The sequence below is a fragment of the Columba livia genome, chromosome 3 (assembly GCF_036013475.1).
Source record: "Columba livia isolate bColLiv1 breed racing homer chromosome 3, bColLiv1.pat.W.v2, whole genome shotgun sequence".
Classification (NCBI taxonomy): Eukaryota; Metazoa; Chordata; class Aves; order Columbiformes; family Columbidae; genus Columba; species Columba livia.
The window spans coordinates 32,721,985-32,741,916 of NC_088604.1; the positions used below are offsets into that span (position 1 = coordinate 32,721,985).

At 38.9% G+C, this 19,932-nt stretch overlaps 1 protein-coding gene across 1 annotated transcript in view; it reads left to right on the plus strand.

Moving 5' to 3' along the window:
- The window catches only part of CD109 (CD109 molecule), a 79,077-nt gene that overhangs the window by 35,071 nt on the left and 24,074 nt on the right, over positions 1-19,932 (plus strand). Inside the window, exons 11-24 of the mRNA XM_065056313.1 lie at positions 97-336; positions 674-775; positions 870-932; positions 2,220-2,396; positions 5,227-5,379; positions 6,130-6,204; positions 6,649-6,709; positions 7,255-7,390; positions 8,132-8,249; positions 12,099-12,212; positions 12,412-12,630; positions 13,971-14,115; positions 15,113-15,289; positions 19,338-19,419. Coding sequence (XP_064912385.1) covers positions 97-336; positions 674-775; positions 870-932; positions 2,220-2,396; positions 5,227-5,379; positions 6,130-6,204; positions 6,649-6,709; positions 7,255-7,390; positions 8,132-8,249; positions 12,099-12,212; positions 12,412-12,630; positions 13,971-14,115; positions 15,113-15,289; positions 19,338-19,419 — 1,862 coding nt within the window. The remainder of the gene's footprint in view (positions 1-96; positions 337-673; positions 776-869; positions 933-2,219; positions 2,397-5,226; positions 5,380-6,129; positions 6,205-6,648; positions 6,710-7,254; positions 7,391-8,131; positions 8,250-12,098; positions 12,213-12,411; positions 12,631-13,970; positions 14,116-15,112; positions 15,290-19,337; positions 19,420-19,932) is intronic.

The following is a 19,932-nucleotide window of genomic DNA, read 5'->3' on the forward strand; positions in this document are numbered from 1 at the left end:
TTTAAAAATCAAACCTAAATATATTGTTACATGTTATGTGTTGTGCATAGTAGGTTTACCCTGTTTGATGGGTATTTTCTTTCTTTTTGTTTTTAGCTAAAGGTGTCACGTTCTGATAGCAACCAGCTGACAGCTGAAGAAAGGCAGAATCTCGTCACAGTCACTGCACAGCAGTCAGACCTGCTTTTTCACCACTCTTCACTTTCTCACCTTGAGAATGAGGCAACAGAGGAGAGAAATCTGACAGTCCATGTCCTGAATTACACGGTCCCAGAAAATGGAATAATTGATATTGAGTTTCCAATCTTGTCTGATACAAAAACTCTGAGAGTTCAGGTATTGCTGCTATGGAGCAGTGACACACCAAATTGAGTGGGCTGTGATCAATAATATGCTGTTCCTGCCATCTGCAACAGCTGATATGTCACCTACTGTTATTTTCCTTACCTCACGATAGAGCTGAAAAGAAGGTGACAGATCCTGTCTAAACATGACTTAATAATTGCACCAAGATAGCAAAGGGAAAAAAAAAAAATCATATACCAAAAGCAAGCATTAAAGTGGTCCTGTACTTCTGTTAAGGCTACCATGCTCTTGTACACAGTACCATGTATGGGAACATCACACAGCTTTTGCTGTTTTGTTAAGAGCTTTGTTTTGCATTGTCTCACAGGCAGAGTTCCTCAGCAGTAGGACCGACATAGGTGTTTATGATGTGTTCAGCTCCCCCAGCCAGACTTATCTCCAGGTTAAAACAAAGAGCCAGGATATAAAGGTACAATCTAAGACAAAACTTGCCAAGATAAGAACCGTTCAAGTAACTCATCACGTTTCCATACTCATCCATATGAATCTTATGCTTTTCCTAGGCTGGGAAGCCTTTCGAGCTGAGCATTGCAAGCAACAAGCCAGTGAGAGAGTTCCACTATCTGGTAAGTTACTGATTTTACATGAGTGGACAATCCAAGATGACTTCTACCAGCTTGAGAAATATGCCAGTGAGTGGAATGTGACTGAATGTTAAAGAGAATCAGCAATTTTTTTATTGTGCTTTGTGAAAGAGGTAGCCCAAAAACTTTGTAGGAGGCATTTAAAAACTAATGGCTTGCTTTAACGGCTCAGCTGTTGTACTGAATCTTACTGGACTGAAGTGTTTTTTATATATACCATCATCGTCTCACATCCTGTCCTGGAGATGTGCCTGTCTTGTGTACAGTCTATGCCATAATGATAATGAAAATTTTAATTCTTTTTATTTCAGAGACTTTAATAGTAAACTGAATAAGGAAAACCTTAAGACGATTTAAGTGTGGGCATTCATGTGTATTTTCTAAAATAGAAATACTCTCTAGAAGATTTGAAAAAAAAAGAAACAGGTCCATGCAGTCAAAGGGAGGGAACTGTCTTTCATGGGCCTGTCTTCATTAGTAAGTGGTATGGTCCAATAGGTATAGTCCAATAGGAACCGATTTAGAGTGAAAAAAATTGATGCTGTGGGCCTGAACTCCAGGTATTTTGAGGTACCTTCAGACTAACTCTAATCTGATCTGGTAAAATGAATGCCCATTTTTAACTGGAACATGTTAGTAGGCCCCATGTGACACTCTTCATGGTACAAACTCAAGTATGGTAAGTAGGGGTATTTGGGAGATTTGCTTTTAAAATGGTATTCCTGACCCAGCCGTATTACTGTTGTATTTTTATGTTCTCATAGCATATGTTGTGGTGTGCACTCATTGGTGTAGTTCTTTACTTGTCCGTAGTGATACAAGACTTAAAGCAGAGAAAAAAATCTGTCCCTACAGGGTGTTTCAAAAAGATGGACCCAATTTCAAAGCAGTTGCAGGGTTGCTGTCTTGGGAATGACTGAGGCTGGGGGCTGTTTGCATGCTGGGAGAGGCATCTAGCAGTAATCATTTGAAACTCTGTCATGCCCTTTCAAGTGGTAAGAATTTAAGTCATGGGCAGTTCATGGTTGCAGAAATGTAGTGATTTCAAATTGATTCCATCTTTTTGAAACATCCTGTAGTATTTGAATTTTACACTACCCACCTGTTCCTTACTCAGTCTTGAAGAACTTGTCAACCACTTAGTAAAAAAATCCCCCAAAACCCCACAGTTATATGTCTCTTCATTTAACAGCTATTTGTAGAAGAAATTCTAGAGCTTATAGCATATTTAGCTACTAACAGATTAAGTGTTTCATTTTTCCCTTTCAGGTGTTATCTAAGGAACAAATTATGGCTTTCGGCACAAAGGCTGCAAAAACATTCACTTTAACAGCAGAAAATTCCTGGGCTCCTGTGGCATGTATACTTGTATTCTACATTGATGAGCTTGGAGTGGTTGTAAATGATGCTCTCACTGTCCCCATTCAGCCTGTTTTGGATGACAAGGTAACTATATTGAACTTGGGTCCGGGAGCATGTTTTTGTCCATTTGTTGTGTGGTAAACAGTGTTTTAGATCATAGGATTGTAAATGTAAAAGTAAAACTTCCTCACTGAGGATATAACCTGAGGTTTGTGTAAGTCCATGGAAAGGCTTTTAATAATACCAGTGCAGTTAGGGTCCAGCTATTGCATATCTGAAATAAATTTCTACTAGCTCTGTGTTTTCCACATAAAGGGATGCACAGCATCTCCATGTATTTTTAATAGCTTGGTCAATTACTGAGCTAAAGATTGCTCTGGCCAATATAGAGGAAAGATACTTATAAGTGCTCTAAGTGTGGAACTGTAAATGTTTATCAAGACCTTGTACTTGATGCCATAAGTGAATCTGCCCAGTGTGTGTGTTTCATGTGACTGTGCATACTTTAACTCAAAAAAGCTTGAATAAGAGTGGGAAAACTACTATTCCAGCAAATAATTGATTTTTCCAGCTTACTTACCAGGATGAGATTTGGTCCTTTGTGCAAGTAAAAGCCTCACTGTGATGTTTTACAGGTGGGACCACCCAAAGGTCTCAGTGGGTTCAAATTCTTCCTCCTCTATGGAAACTTGAACACTTACAACCAGACATCAGTAGGGAGGCTGTTTGTCTTAACTCCTGCATGAAAAATTTCTCTATTTGCTTCATGATTTATGCAAACTCAGGAAATGAGGGTTTTTATCACAGGATAAGGAAGTGGAGAGGCAGGATGGTGACAGAGCTGCAGACAACTGCTTGTTGATAATGGTTATTATGTACCGCTGTCTGAAGAATCTAAATACATAGAAATCAAATAAGATAATTTTGTTGAAACTTAGGAGTTTTAGGGTAGATATAAGAAGATATTTCTAATGAGGAAGGCATAACAGTTTGATTCAGCCTTCTGGAAAACAATTGAAGTTTTCCCACTGATGGCAGTGTCCACAAATAAGATTCAATTATATTTTGTAGCAGTGAGGTAAGGCCTGATCTTGAAAGTACCAGTTTTATCAAATGCAGTTTATGGATGAAAACCATGATCCTAGTGTATACACAGAGAGGATGAAAAATTGAGACAATAAATTATCATAATTTAATATCCGCCTTACTGTATTTGCTATATTTCGCTAGGTAGCGAGAAAATGCAAGATAAGGAAAGAACTGATCTCAAAGGCTTCCAGATGTCAGTCTAGTTCCTTTTTACCGTTTCAGTGCTAGCCACTGAAATTAATTCAGTACTGTGGAAAGCTACTTTCTCTGTAATTTGTAGTCTTGCCAAGCAATTAATTTCTGTAAATGAGTTGGTAAAATCAAATATACAGAGTTGCAGTGAGACAGTGTACTCAGAAACAAACCATTTTTCTGCATGAATCAGTCTGATGCCCATTTACAGTGTAGCACATGGTGCTAATCCCATTTATGTTGGCAACATGAGTTTGTTGTTGCTCTGTGATTTTCATACTGAATATGCTTGAAACATTACACATGTTTATGAGAGGAAGGGTATGATGGAGCTGTAGATTCAGACATCTAAATACATGTATTTACATGCAGGGTCAGGATTCTGTTGCTGAAGCACAGACACCTAGTGTCCTCCAAGAGGTTACAGGATATCCAAGATATCATCATGGGACGGGTGGGTGTTTCAAAGGTCCTGTTGGAGACCTGTTCCTTTCTGGAATGGGAGCTGAGTGTTAGACAGAGTGCTGTGGGACCTCTCAAGTGGTTCCACGTGTCTTCAGGTGACTGAGTCTCATCTCACTATGTGAGCTATGTGTCTAAACTCAGTTTGTAGAGAATCACTTGCCCCAAAAGGGTGTAGTTTTAAGTTATTCTTCCTGGACTCAAGGGTCTGCTCCAGAAGGGTAAGTTATGTCCTGTCTGGCAGCACCACTGGACATATCTTGGATACCTTTGAACATCTCAAATGACATTAAGTGCTGGTATTTATGTAACTGAATTCCACCTGCAGCCAGTGCAGTCAGTGGAGCCTGTAGGACTGTTTTCTTCACCACTACTTGGATTTATGCTTTGTGGTGAGCCAAACTGCCATCTAGTCCCTGTTATTTTTTTCTGGCTCTGTGTGTGATGGGAGCTTAAACACTGAATTGAAACGTGGACAGCTAAATGTAGATAACTTAAGTGTGGAGCTGAATTCCACCTCAGGACTTTGTAGTAGTGGTGTTTTGATGAGGGAAAAGAGTAAAACTGTCCATTTTAAACAGAAATTCTGCATTGCTTTTGATGCAGTGAAGATGTGATGTGCCAGAAATACCTCACAGCAGATGACCCTTCCTGTCTTTGGTACCCCGGGGAAAGCATACTGATCCTGTATTAGCCTATTGGTTTCCTTTTTCCTTTGCCCATGTACCTATTACATATATCCCTTTTCTGTATTGATCTCACTGTGGAACATTGAGTTGTAATCTCTGAGGGCTGATTTTTTTCCCAAGATAATCTTTCCTTAAATACGTTACATGCTGTGTTGATAAACAGTGAATGCGTTTCTTTTACTGCCCTCAGCTGTAGAAACTGGTGTATCCTTGTGACTCAGGAGATTGCTGCTTGTATACTAAGAGCTGGTTGAAAGATCAATGGATCCTGATCCTGACTTCCCACCATCCCAAGGAACTGATGAGCTAGGAGAACAGGAGGGCAAAATGAATGCCATAGTATTTTCCCAGAGAGCCTAGGAAAAGCGAATCCAGAGTCTTAATTATAACCAATTAAGCTAAGAAAATTTTTCCTCAGAGTTGTTAGTGGCTCTAAATGTCACTGTATAATTTAACTAGTGCTGTTTTGTACTGTTTTCTAGATTAAAATCTTTTGGAGCAAAGATAAGGTCAAGCCATCTGAGGAAGTCTCACTTAAAATCAGTACAACAGAACCGGGATCAGTAATTGGACTTGCAGTTGTTGATAAAAGTACAAAGCTTCTAGGAGAAAGTAGTGACATAACAGAAGAATCTGTAAGTAAATGGGAAAAAAAGTTTTAATTATTGTGTTTATGAAAGATGTACGTTGATGGAAACGTTACAGTTGGTATACTGCATGACGAATGTTCTTTGGGCTGCATTTTTATCCTTAACTATGAAATAATTTTTATTTCTGCAAGTAGTTTGTCAACATAGGTGAAAAAGACTGTAAGGCTTACAAGGTAATAGGCCCAGCATTTCTAATTCCAATTAATACTTTATTATTCTTCCATTTGATAAACCACTCAGTTAACACTTGGCAGTTTCTTACTTTGGGAAAGGCAAAAAAGTCAGAAAAACTCCCTAATGATTTATGCTTTGTACTCTTTAAAATTGGTAATATAAAATAAATAAATATATTTTTTTAAGAGCAGAATGAATTATTCATCTTTTTGAATTCCCTTTACTTGCAGAAGCTCTAGTGCATCAACAATTTGAAAGAGTGGACAATATGCATCGTTCCTGAAGTGCTCAAATGACATAGCCTAAGTGCCATAGAGTATCAGTGGGCTGCAGGCTCCTGTTTTAGGTTTATATGGTCTTTGTCACTCTTACATTAATTCCATTAATTTTGAAACCATTGCAGCCTAATCCCCTTCATCATGAAGTGGAGTATTTTCTTTTTGACATGAGAGTTAGCTCCTGCTTGAGGTACAGTTCTGGGAATCAGCATCTAAAACAGTGAAAGTTCTGAAAAATACAAGTTTGTGTTCACTCTGAATGATTTTGTTTTTCTTGTCTCAGGTCACCCATGAACTCAATTTATACAGCACAGGGCAGTATTTCCCCCTGGTCAGAGGTTCTTTTGGTGTCTTTCAGGTACTTTTTTTTTTTTTTAATCTAAGCTGAGATTTTTTTACTGCTAGTGATTTGCACATCACTTGCTAAGAGAAAATGCCCTTTTTGAAGCTGGGACTGTAGGCAACGTACTGTTTTCATGGCCTGTATGAGTTTTGAATTGTGAAATTTATCAATATGTAAATACTCCGGATGCAAAGAAATATGTTTATACTTTCATAAATGTGGATTGCTTTATGTTTGATATTGTTTTCCCTTTGAAATGTCTTCAGTCATTAAGGCAATGTTCAAATTCAGATGATCTCAGTTTTCTTGATTCCTGTATATTACTTGCTTTAGTTCTATGATAGCTTTCTTATGAAGACTTTATTTTCTTAAAAAGAGAGAAAAGAAAAATAAAATAGATAAGTAATGTCGATGTCCTGAATGTCCTGTATTGAGATATACTGTATAAATTTTATCCAGAAATGCAGCCTTTGGGTATCAACTGATGCAATTCTTGAGGAGGATAAGGAACATTTTCTTTGTAAGTAATAAAAATAAATGTAGCCAAATCTAACTTACTGAGTGGGGAAGGAGATCTATGGGTTAGATCCCCTATTACGTCTTACTGTACTGCACACAGGCTGAACCCAGCCTTGCAAACCGTTACCATTTCCAAGGTTTAAGACACAGAAGACGCATATGGCTAGTATTTTAAAAACTTCCTTTTTACCACTGTCCTGAGTGACGCCATTCCTTAAAGGTCTGAGGCTGAATGGAGTTTTATTTGCAGTTCCAGTTGATGTATGTTGCAGTGGTTTGTCATGTAGCCGGGTTACGCCAGTTCCATAAGCACTCCAGAGAAGCCTTGTAGAAATTTTAAGTTTATGTGAACCTTTTATTATTATTAAAAAAAAAACAAGCCAGAAAAAAAAATAGCTCCTAGTGTCACAGAGTAGTGTTACCACATATAACAAAGCTATAGTTTATACTCCAGACACTGTATTAATTTGACTTTTATTAATTGTATTAATTTGATTTTTCTTAAACCTAGATATTTGCAGGTAGGACAATATTTTTATTTTGTAGATGGTGGAATGATACCCATAGAGGATGGCTTCGGTGATGATATGCCGGTGTCTAAAAATGGACCTCCTGATTTCAGCAATCTCTATGTGAGGACACATTTTCCAGAGACCTGGCTTTGGATCGACACTAAAACAAGGTATAGAATTAGAAGCAAATGGAAACTGATTTACACTTGCCATTGTTGTTCTGTAGCTTTTAGTTGCATTCTACACTGGTGCTGAAGAACACTCCTTAAAAATGTAGTATTATTTGTATTTTACTACCACCTAGAGGCCACAAGCGAGATTGGAGCCTCAGCAAATGAGGCAACTGCACAAAATAGGACAATGCCTGATTGAAGGCCTTATAGTTTCAATAGAAACTAGATGAAAACCCTAGAGACAAAAGAGGCTCTCGTCCTTTTACAGATGGGGAGATAACAGATAGAGAGAGATAGGGTGTTTTTCTCTACAGCACATGAGAAGATGGTGATTAGACCAGAAAGGGAAATCTGTTCCTATCTGCACTTAATTCAATCAGGAGTTCAAACTGCCAAATGATGATGAAATCTGACCTGTGACGTGAAGCACTAATCTTCTGTTCTTTCACAGCTGAGGAGTTCGGGAAACAAATGTCATTTGGGATTGTTTTAAAGGATCTGTAAAAGTTGATTACATGTAATGTGATTCAATTCATGTGATTTAAAATATTTTTTAAAATCATTTTGATCCCATCACAAATATTTCTCAGTGATTAGTAAAAGAAAAACAGATAAACAGCAGTTTTTCTTGCCAAGAGTTTGAATTTAATTTTTATTGCAATTTTAAGCAATCGTGTCCACTTACTCATGTCTGTAAATGGATGCTTTTGAAAGTCTGCTCTCCCCTTCTGCCAACAGATCTGACACAGACACCACAATGGAAGTCATTGTACCTGATACCATCACATCTTGGGTAGCCACTGCTTTTGTGATGTCTGAAAACCATGGGCTTGGCGTGACGACTGTTCCAGTGGAGGTACCACAGCACTAGACAGTTCTCCTTTAAATGCTGGTAACACTGTAGGTTATTACTGGAAGCTGTATTTTAGTTCTAACCGCATCTGTCTTCTTATATCAGTAAAGTGATTCAAAGGTGTGGTGTATTCAAACTGTAAAGAAAACATCATCACTTGAGTCATGTGTGATACCATATTTGCCTCCCCTTCCTGCTCGTATAAGTATCTCAGACATTACACAGATACTTGGGTAATTATTTCTGTTGGAGCAGTTGTTTTGTTAGAGCACTTTCAGGATGTGTCGGCTGCATAATCTTCCTGTGTAGAAAGGGGGAATGATTGCCTGGGGATGGTGTGTTTCCCTGTTTTCTTAGCTCTGCCAAGAGGTCTTTCCTTGAGTTTCTAGTGCATGCAGGGAGGTTTGCACAGACTCGCTGGGAAGAGGTGCCCAGGATGGGAGAAGCCTGTTGTGAAAGATCATGCCACTGCGCTGCTCCACTGACGTCACGGGGGGAGGACAGGAGAATTGCTTAAAGATTAAGTTTTGGTCTCGCTTTCATTTATCTGTTAAAACCAGTCTTGGACTAAACTTAGGTGCTTTTTGGGTGACTTATTTTGAGTAGCAGAGTGGACACTGAGAGCCAGTGGTGGGATGACATGCTGCTTCGTACCAAGTTCCTGTCTCCTGAAGCTCTTTTTGTACTTCTAAGCATTCAAGGAGTTTAGCAATTTAAGGTAAATTCAGTACTCCTCAGGTTAGGTCTCTAACCCAAGATTCCTAATGTATAAGTATAGTTGTCCTAGATTCACTCTATATTAATGGAAAGAGCTACCTAGAGAGAGTTACTTAGCCTGTTGAATATAGGAGTTACTTTTTGAAGTCTCATTTATCTAGTATTTTATATATTGAATAATCCTCTGAAGGTAGTTATCGCCTTCAGTTCATTATGTGAAGATTCTAGAGAAACTGTGTTCCTGAGACAACTCCACTTAAGTGCCTAAGGTTAGAAGGGTTAAGCCTGTGCAGTGCTGGGTCATAGATTTCCAACTTGATGCCAGGACTAGTGTAAGCATAGCTTGAAGACAGCCATTTACCCATTTAAATTCTCATGCCCTTACATTCTTGGGGAGAGGTAACTTGTGGGATCCAAACAGAGATCTAGGTCCAGATTTCATAGTTGGCTGCTATACCAGATATAGAATCATGGAATCATTTTGGTTGGAAGAGACTCTCAGGATCTCTGAGTCCAACCATAACCTAACTCTAGCACTAAACCATGTCCCTAAGAACCTCGTCTAAACACCTTTTAAACACTTCTAGGGATGGTGACTCCACCACTTCCCTGGGCAGCCTCTTCCAGTGCTGGATAACCCTTTCCGTGAAGAATTTTTTCCTAATATCCAATCTAAACCTCCCCTGGGGCAACTTGAGGCCATTTCCTCTTGTCTTATCACTTGGTACTTGGGAGAAGAGACCAACACGCTCCATGCTTCAACCTCCTTTCAGGTAGTTGTAGACAGCGATAAGGTCTCCCCTCAGCCTCCTTTTCTCCAGGCTGAACAGCCCCAGCTCCCTTGACTGCTCCTTATAAGATTTGTACTCCAGGACCCTCACCAGCTTCATCGCCCTTCTCTGCACTCTCTTTAGTACTTCAATGTCCTTCTTATGATGAGGGGCCTAAAACAGGACACAGTATTCAAGGTCCGGCCCCACCAGTGCTGAGTACAGTGGCACAATCACTTCTCTAGTCCTGCTGGCCACACTGTTCCTGATATAAACCAGGATTCTCTTGGCCTTTTTGGCCACATGGGCACATTGCTGGCTCATATTCAGCTGGCTGTCAGTCAACACCCCCAGTTCCCTCTCTGCCAGGCAGCTTTCCAGCCACTCTTCCCCGAGCCTGTAGCACTGCCTGGGGTTGTTATGACCCAAGTGCAGGACCTGGCACTTGTCCTTGTTAAAACTCATACATTGGCCTCTGTCTAATGATCCAGCTGGTCCAAATCCTTCTGTATGACCATCCTACTCTCTAGCACCCTCTACCTCCTACCCAATTTGGTGTCATCTGCAGACTTACTAAGGGTGCACTCATCCAGATCATTGATAAAGAGATTAAACAGAACTGGCCTCAATACTGAGCCTTGGGGAACACCACTCATGACCGGCTGCCAACTGGATTTGGCTCTGTTCCCCACAACTCTTTGAGCCTGGCCATCCAGCCAGTTCTTTATCCATCACAGAGTACACCCATCCAGGCCATGAGCTGCCAGCCTCTCCAGGAGAATGCTGTGGTATACGGTGTCAAAATGTGCTTTGAACATCCTGATCATAACTCCACCACAGAATTTGGAGCCTGATCTGGATTATATGGCAAAGGCTTCTTTGAGACTGGAATCATGATTCTCATTTATTTCATTTGGCTTGGCAGGGATGAGACAGAAAGAGGAATAGTTTTCTGATTCAAACTGTATGAAAATATATACTTGGCCTCTCATTCTCAAATTTGAGAAAGCTATAAGTAGAACAGATGTTGAGATTGTTATTTAACTATAATCACTCACATGCACTGTTCAGTACTTCACCCTTGTTGGGACGTTTAGATTGCACTTTGAGATCCATATGGCTGAAACATGTTAATCAGTACCATACAGAGGCAAATAAAAGAAATGCACGAAAACTGTCATGGGGAAATAAATAAGTGGCATCTGCATGCTTAATGCCATTCACTGCTTTGCATCTTGTTTTTATTTGACTTCTACTACACAGACTGTCAATATTTTTACCCTATTGTATTTTATTGTAATATACCAGAATATTCCCAAGTGCAAAACTTGAGTATTGCAACAGTTTTAGAGAAAAGCAAAACAAAAAAGAAAAAGGAAATAGGTATATAGGGAAAACCTTAACTTAGACCTAACAAAATACTCTGTATTAGAACTTCTCTAATGTCTAATATCTAAAGAAGATTTTGACAGTGAAAGCTTTAGCAAACAACTTTTCAAAGTTTTGAAAAGAAAACATATTTACTAGCTAGAAATAAAGCTTAGGGGGTTTTGGATCTGAAACTCAAAACACTTGGAATATTTTTTTTTTTTAAATGAAAACCAAACTAAAACAATTTTTAGATGGTATTTCAATAATGAAGGACATAATGCTTCAGCATTCTTATTGTACAGATGTTCATAAACAGTGAAATTTTGATCCCATTCAGCTTGATGAGAAATTACCACTGACTTCTTAGAGCCAAGACTTTATCCAACAACCTCTCTTCACAAATAAAGTAACTGTTTGCTGGTAAATTTCTGAAGTTTTAATTAAGAAAAGATGTATTTTTAGAAATGTAACTGAAGTGCTTATGCCAAGATCAATCTTGCCAAATAACACATCATTCTAAGGTGTTAGTGAATTACAGAAATTGGGAGAGTTAGTTATTTTGTATTCCAACATGCGTTTCTGTGTTGACGTGGTGACAGGAGAACTGACAGATTCTTAATCATCTGTTACTTGTGCACTCAAAACATTTTGCAGTTGCCTTAATGGGATCTCAGGACAGATCACAGCTTCCAAATTTGCTAGATGATAGACTCTTTGTCCCACGGCAGGTACCTACGTTGGAACTTGCCATATCAAAGCTGTCAGCCCCCCTCGTCTAAATGGTGCTGCTGAGTTCCCACAAAGGTGCTAGTGACCAGAAGCATCTTTGGCTTCTGCTTCGGCCCTGCAGTAATACATTTTGTTAACTGTAGAGTACAGGTAAATATAGTCTATCATCTGAATTTAAAAGTGATCAGAAGACAAGCTATATAGTAATTTTCTTGCTATTCATAGTATCTAATTTTAGGGGTTCACTGCTGATTTTGTTTTGCAGCTAGAAGCTTTTCAACCTTTCTTCATTTTCCTGAACCTTCCATACTCAGTCGTCAGAGGAGAGCAGTTCATTTTGGAAGTGAATATCTTTAATTATTTGAAAGAAGAAGCTGAGGTAAAATAACAGTCTCTTTGTACTTGAATGTTACTAGACACTGCAGGATTTCCTTACTGTCTTTCTTTTGTGAGAACTTCGATAGTTTCTTCGGTGGACAGGCCAGAAAGCTATTTCTCCATACACAAAAAAGATGGCATCTTACGAAAGCAGCTTTTCAAAATTAACACTTTGTATTGCAAATGTTACTGTATTACAGGTTACTGTGATTCTGGATATGAATGACGCTTTTGAAATGATTCTAACATCCAATGAAATAAATGCTACAGAAAATCAACAGTCTGTATCTGTACCAAGTGAAGATGGGAAAACTGTTCAATTCCCAATCAAGCCGAAACAGCTGGGAGAGATTCCCATCAAAGTGACTGCAATATCACCTGCTGCTTCTGATGCTGTCATCCAGAAAGTTTTAGTAAAGGTAAACACCCTGTAGCTTGTCTTGTTCCTGAAATAAATCAGTCCCTAAAATAGACGACAGAGTACAGCAAAAATGCAAACCAATTTACTTGTCTGCCTATTGCCCTGTAAAGTTTGTTCTGCGTCAGGTGGCTTTACGTAGAAAACACTTATTTTAAAATAATTTCTCCTTTAAAATTCTTTAGATCCCCTTCCAGGAGTGAACACATAGATTTGTTCTGCAACAGGTAGTGAGTCAAATGCTTCTGAAAAGAGGAGGCAACCAATTTGTATATCAGGGAACCCCTGGTGCTACAGCTAGCTTAATAATCTGTGGAGAGTGGACCAACTAACTGTGTTATGGATAAGTGCAATCAATTTTGCTATATCCTGCCTTTAATTCATAGCCTGTTTTATATTAACATTTCTGTATTTTAGTAGTGGTGGAAGTTTGGCCCCTAGACTTTTTGATAAACCAGAAACTGATAAGACTTGCCTAATTTTTGGCATTTAAATCTGATTCATGTTAGGCTCCATTTCAGTGGAAGGTGGTAGACTTCTGTACATCTCATCCTAAAATAAATGCATAAGATCATAGAATCAGAGAATGGCTGAGGTTGGAAGGGAGTAACGCAACCTTCCTGCTCAGGGCAGGACTAACTACAGCAGGATGCTCAAAACCATGTGCAGTCAGGTTTTTATTGTCCTCAAGGACAGGGCCTCTGCAACCTCTCTGGGCAGCTTTTCCAGTGTTTGAACACACTCACAATTATAGAAAAGTATTTTTTATGTTTAAAAGGAAATCTCTTTATTTGAATTCATGTGTGTTGGCTCCTATTCTGCTGTTTGGCACCACCTCCAGTCTTGGCATGTGCTTGCTGATGGAGCTCTTTGCTTGGTATGGAGCTCACTGGAATCATAGAATAGTTTGGGTTGGAAGGGACCTTCAAAGCTCATCCAGTCCAACCACCCTGCAATGAGCAGGGACACCTTCAACCAGATCAGGTTGCTCAGAGCCCTGTCTAGCCTGGCCTTGAAAGTTTCCAGGGATGGGGCATCTACCACCCTTCTGAGCAACCTGTGTCAGGATTTTACCACCCTCAGAGATGCTCTCACTGACTTTATGAGTCTATTACTGTAACTGACACGTGGTCTTGACAAGCAAATAGTACAGGTAGGTCTTCATAAGGAAAACATTTTTGTGTCAATTTGGATGGGCCAGTAGCTCAGGTTCTTGATGTGTTAGCAAGCAGCGCAAAATACCTGACAGTGTTTTAGATCACTCTACAGTAAACACACAACTCCTGTCCTAAAAGCAACAAACTATTCGAGATTACAATAATTCTGTCTTTATTTTGATAGGCTGAAGGATTGGAACAGACCTATTCTCAGACAGTCCTTTTAGATTTGACTGGGAATAAACCACAAGAAGTGTCAAAAACCTTGGATTTCACTTTTCCTCCTGATGTTGTAAGTGGCAGTGAGAGAGTGCAGGTCACTGCTGTTGGTAAGGATTATTTTATTCTGTTTCCTTCTCTATTATTTACTGGTCAGCTATATATTTATAACTTTTGTAAAATATTTTCTTGCCTGCTGGGCTTTTGTTGAACTCAGTATCTAAGATATATGTGTCCGTAACTGAGCTGCTGGCATCTTCTGCACTGCAGGCATATCTGGTTTTTAAAGAATAGAGCAGTTGCCAGCAGTCACTAGAAGTAGTAAGTTCTGTCAAGTAGCACAGAGAAGTTGGTGTGTAGTAACCTGAGATACCATGGTAGGGTTTGCCAGAGCTTCTCTCAGAGCCCCTGCTGAAGGACCATTACAAGATTTTGCCTTGTAAGGCTGTGGATATATAGGTTTTTAACAGCCTTAATTTGTATTTAATTGCTATATTAATAGCAATCATTAATTCAAAATAATTTACCATTATGCATTAGATTAAGCATATTAATACATTATGGTGAATGGTGTTATTCCTTTATTTAATTTACAATATTATTGTTCTGACTGCATTTTCAGAGTTAGAGAGGGAGTCAGATTTTAATAAGGAAGGTCCTGCAAAGTTTTTTAGTGACCTTTTTTAATTCTGCTTGTCTGCATAATAAAACCTAAAACCTGACTGATTGTTGTTTCTTGTGAAGCCTAGGCTTTGATAACTGTGAGTGAAAGAAGAAATTCAGGGAATTACAAATATGTATTATAACATTACTGGAACATTTTTCTTGATTAAATATATTTTGCAGATATATATATATAATTTCTTTTTAAATTGGTGGCTGTTTGAAATTACTCTGTAGTTGGAAAGGTCTGTGGGGAGATGAGTCAGTGGGCAGGAAGTTGGTCAGAAGATGAAGTGTCTTTTCTGCCTGGCTAATGGTGTTTAGTACAAATGTTCCTAGTGTATCATATTTTCTCCCAGTTTAGATTATACCACCCTTCATGTGTGAGGTATGCATTTATTTGCAATAAGCTTTAATTTATTTTCATCACATTTTATCTTTCAGGTGATTTACTTGGGCCTTCTATCAATGGTTTGTCGTCATTGATTAAGATGCCTTATGGCTGTGGTGAACAGAATATGATCAATTTTGCTCCAAACGTTTATGTTTTGCAATACCTGACTAAAACCAGACAGCTGAGAGAGGACATTAAATCAAAAGCTCTATCATTTATGAGAAAAGGTCTGTATGCTTAAAATAAAGATGTTAGGTTTTTAAGAACTGTTGCTAGAAAAAAAGATATCTGTGACTCTGCATTTGATATTTGAAGTACTGCTCTGTTGGTATCATGAGAACTGGAAGAAAAGCCCATCTTCTCTTTCTTTTCCTCTTTCTTCTAAGCTGACAAAATTAAAGAGGAAATTATTTTGTTTACAAGGGCAAGTTTGCGCAGAAAAAAACAAGTTTTTATGTAGGTACCTTTTTATTTTTTTTTTCCTTTTCAGATGAAAGATTAACTTTAGAACATAATTTGTATGGATTTCCTAGGTGGTTGTTAATTCTCTTTTGATAAAACCATGTGTGAGCAAACATTTCTGACCTCTGCTTGAGACACAGAGGTTGAAAATTAGTTAGTGGGCAGAGTGAACCATATTCATCGCACATCTGTATCTGTCTTCAGTGACAGCATCCCCATCCTGCAATATCCTTGTAGAGCTTGAGGAGTGGCACTTGCTCTAGTGGCTGGCTTTTGCCCACCCAGGTTTTAGGCTTGGTCAGAAGTGAACTCTGTGCTGGAAATCAAAAGCCGGAAAATTTTACTTGGAAATTGTTGTATATTTTAATCAGGAAATACTCCAGGGCATCACAAGGGGTGGAGAACATAGTTGCACTATGCTTCTCTGTGCCTTTTGGGTCAGACGGTGTCTAACTGTGATGTAGCACACTGGCCATGTGTCAGCCTGCATGCTGAGAGCCTGGGTCACAGAGAGGAGTGAAGTGGTGTGAGCTACACCCCCTTCTAAGGCACTGTGATGACATTTTAAAATATTCTTTACTCTTTGTAAGTCTCTGATTTTATTTTTCTTTTTTGCTGTTTGATATTTTTTAAAGTTGTTGACATTTCCCTTGGAAAAGGCAGAGCTCAAAATAAATTTTCCTTTCATCAAGATCCCAATTTTCTGTCAAAAGCACTTATGTGTTTTTTAAACCCTTCCTGCTACATGTTTTACTAAAAAATAAGGGCAGGGGAAGAGATGAATTATGTAAACAGCTACTCTGAAGTTTGTAAGCAGTCTACCACTCTTTGAAGGCTGAATTGTGCTGCCATAATTTTCTGGAGTTTCCCAGTAACAGATTTATCGAAGTTATTTCAAAGCAAGTGAAAATTATAGGATTAAATGTCACTGTATACAAAGCATTGTGTTACTTAACTTGTTTCTGGGGTTTTGAATTTAGGTATGTGTTTTTGACACTGTAGTAGCCAAAATAACAAGTATGCTGAAATATTTGTAACTTTAAGATAAAAAAACCCCACAATCTGAAAAACATTTTTTGCTTTATTTTAACAATTGATTTCTGCTGTTGCACTGGCTTTTTTTTTAAATGTAAGTTGAAATTTGTCTTTAGTTTGAGATGTAACTTTTGTAAGTTTCATTTTTAAAAGGAGTGTCGGGAAGTTTAGTTTAAAACAGACTGTGAGAAGGGATTTATGTAGCCAGCAGAGACTGCTGTATGATCTTTCTTTTGGCAGTTTTATTTATATGGAACAAAGGCAAAACAAAAGAAAAGTTGCCTTTAAAAAAATTCCTTTGTTGGTGGGAGTGACAGATCCCATCTTTAAATCAGTGCTTTAGAAATGAAAAAAAGTCCTGGTTGATCAGAAAACTTTGGTGCTAGACCCAAAGGAAGCAATGAGTTTGAGCAGTTTTTCCAAGCTGTTTGAAACCTGAGACCCTCTAGTCTTTCCCGTATTTCTGAAGTCTTTCCCATCCCGATACGCTCCTCTTTCAGGCTCACTCAGCCTATACCTTGTGGGCTCCAGCCAGTCCTCTGGGAGTACTTGGGTACATCTTCATAATAAGATCCTTCTTTTCCTTGCCTTTCCACTTGAATGTGTTGACATTTGAAGTATTGTTTTTCATGTCTGATTGAGTGTCTGTTGGAACGAACGTGGTGGTTCACAGTGCCCAGGTCTCCTGTTCCAGCATTTCTGCAGGCTTCCCTGGGTTAGATACGCTCGTGTTTGGAGACTTTTGCGTGACTACAACAGGGTTGGTGTCAAGAGGAAAGCACACAGACTATAGGAAATAGCTGAGTGATCGCTCCATCCTCCCTCTGGTTCTGATCATCTTTCTTATCCCTCCCAATATAACAAATTCTGAGATAAATTTATCCCTGTGTAAGGATGGCTGTTTGTTAAGCAGGCTCTTGGTTTTGGTTTTCTGGGTTTGCTCTACCAGTGGAGTGGTGACTATAATGCTTATTGCTGCTTATTTGCTATTCTGCAAAGAAGCAGAAGACTTCACTTCTCAGGTCTTGTAGTCAGACACTTTGGAAGAGGAAGCAATCTATTTAATCTATTTGTACATATACATTTATTTGTGTTCCTCATAGCACGGTATTTTGAGACCTAAACTTTGACAGTCACTTTTGCTTTCCTTGATGAGAAATACCGTTTATTCCTTCTTTTTTCCTCCTACTCGAGAGTGCTTGACTTCTCAAGTTTGTTAACTGAGATGACAGATTTGTCCGTATGGGAAAGATTTCACGAGTTTTAACCATGTAATTAACCACTGTTGTTGTGCTAAATACATTAAAACCCTTCTATGTTTAAGTGGAAATTGCAATTTCAAACTCTTCTGAAGAGATAAAAACTAAACCTGTTGCTGCGGGGATAAGACTACATATGGGAAGTTGCACTGAGATAATGTAGCAGTTCAGATTCAGGTCTTTGTATCAGTATCTCTTCTGTTATAGGGAGACCCTGACTAGAATTTCATCTTACACTGTAACTTAGATAGGAGGACCAGGCCATTTGTTCCTCAGTAATCAAGGCTGTGGTTCACTTACTATGTAGCTATATTCAGGATGATATGCAAGCAAGTGATTAATCCTTTATTGGTGAAAGCAAGGAACATTTTTCAGGGGAACAGCTGTAGTTGGGTGGACCTTCTTGAGTGTATTTGTGAATTCTTTCATTTGTGTGGGACATAATAGTTGCCCAAGTGTTTTTCTGCTGCCTGGCTGGTTCAGTATTGCGTCTGTATCTCTCAGGCATTAGACTAATGAATATACTTAATTATAATAGCCAAAATAGTAAAGCCAAGGAAAAGACAAGGTAGGGGAAAGAAGAAAAGGTGTCTTGTGAAATCCTATAAATAGATATTTTTATTGTTCTGGAATCACAAATGGCAAGAAAAATGTATGGGAAGGAAGGCTTCAGGTATCAGAAACCACAGTGAGTAGCATATTGTATGAGGCTCTTCATTTCTAACATTAATGAACGTTGGTTCTGCACCGAAGTCAGCTATTGAGTAAGGATGCTGCTGGTGGTCATGGGCAACTACTGAGCCCTTACAGCCCTTTTATTTTAGATGTTCAGCGGTCAGGAGTAAGCTGCTCTTGTTCTGGATACTGAAAAGTCTTCAGATAGATTTTAAATGGATCCTTCATAGGATTTCAAGATCTTCAGGTCTTTTAGAGTTTTTCATTTGTTTCAAAGCAGCCTCTTCCAGCATGCTTTTTTTCTGATATCTAGTCCTTTTGATTTGGGGAAAAAAAAAAAAAAAAAGTCACTGAAACTGCTTTTCAGCACCGTTTGTAGCTTTGCTGTACCTGTGCCTCTCCAGTTGGAAAATACTTCATTTTTGGTGTCCTTCCGTCTGCTGAAAAGACAGAGCATTTCTATAGGTGCATAACTGCAGCTCCCCAAAGTGCCAAAGCACTGGACTGTGGCTGCTGTTCTGCCCTGTGCTTGCTGTTGCACTCCTGAAACAACCGAGTTCTGTGGGAGCGAGTTCGCACACCGCTGGCATGCTGGGGTGGGAGCAGGAGCTTCTGGTTCTGCTTTTGTAGATGGATTCTTCATATTACTGCTGCCTGCTTCCTCGTCATCTTCTGTGCAGTTTTATGTCTTCCCACATATTTGAGAATTTTTTTATGAAATATGAGCTCAAGTTCTGCCCTTCTCAGCCTTAGAAAGTGTCTCGCTTCACATCGGCAGAAAGTTTGTGGTGGAACCTGCGTTAGAGGAAAATGTTCAATACCTGTTTCTGCTTTTCCACTTCAGGCTACCAGAGAGAGCTGCTTTTCCAGAGGGATGATGGCTCTTTTAGTGCCTTTGGAAATGAAGATCCCTCTGGGAGCACATGGTAAGTATTTCTGCCAGATTCACCGTGGAATTTGAGTATTTTAGATATTTTCCCTGCAACTAAAAAATTTTTGTGAAGCTGGTAAAAATTTCCAGCTGTATTAGCCTTCTGCCTGGTTTTCATTAGGTGTTTAGGCCAACTCTAAGGTCATTCTGCTGGATAACATGCTGTCAAAGCCATTATTAGGGCAAGGCTTTTTAATTTTGTAAAAGATGAGTGATGAATTATTTTAACCAAGGGAATATCTTGGGCTGAAAATTTGTCTGTTGCTTTCCACAAAGGAATGAAGAATAATAATTAAATGACTTATTCTTGCAGTTGACTTAAACCATTTAGGGCTATGTGCTCATCATTGCTTCAAACAGATTTTCAGTTCTCTCCATACAGGAGGCTGAAGACTGACTGGGGCATTTCCTGGGGAGTGAACAGTTACTGGTGATAAGAATTTGTCCTGCTTACCTCTCTCACACCTCCTTTTTTTGAGACCGTAAATACAGCTGAAAAAGTCTATTC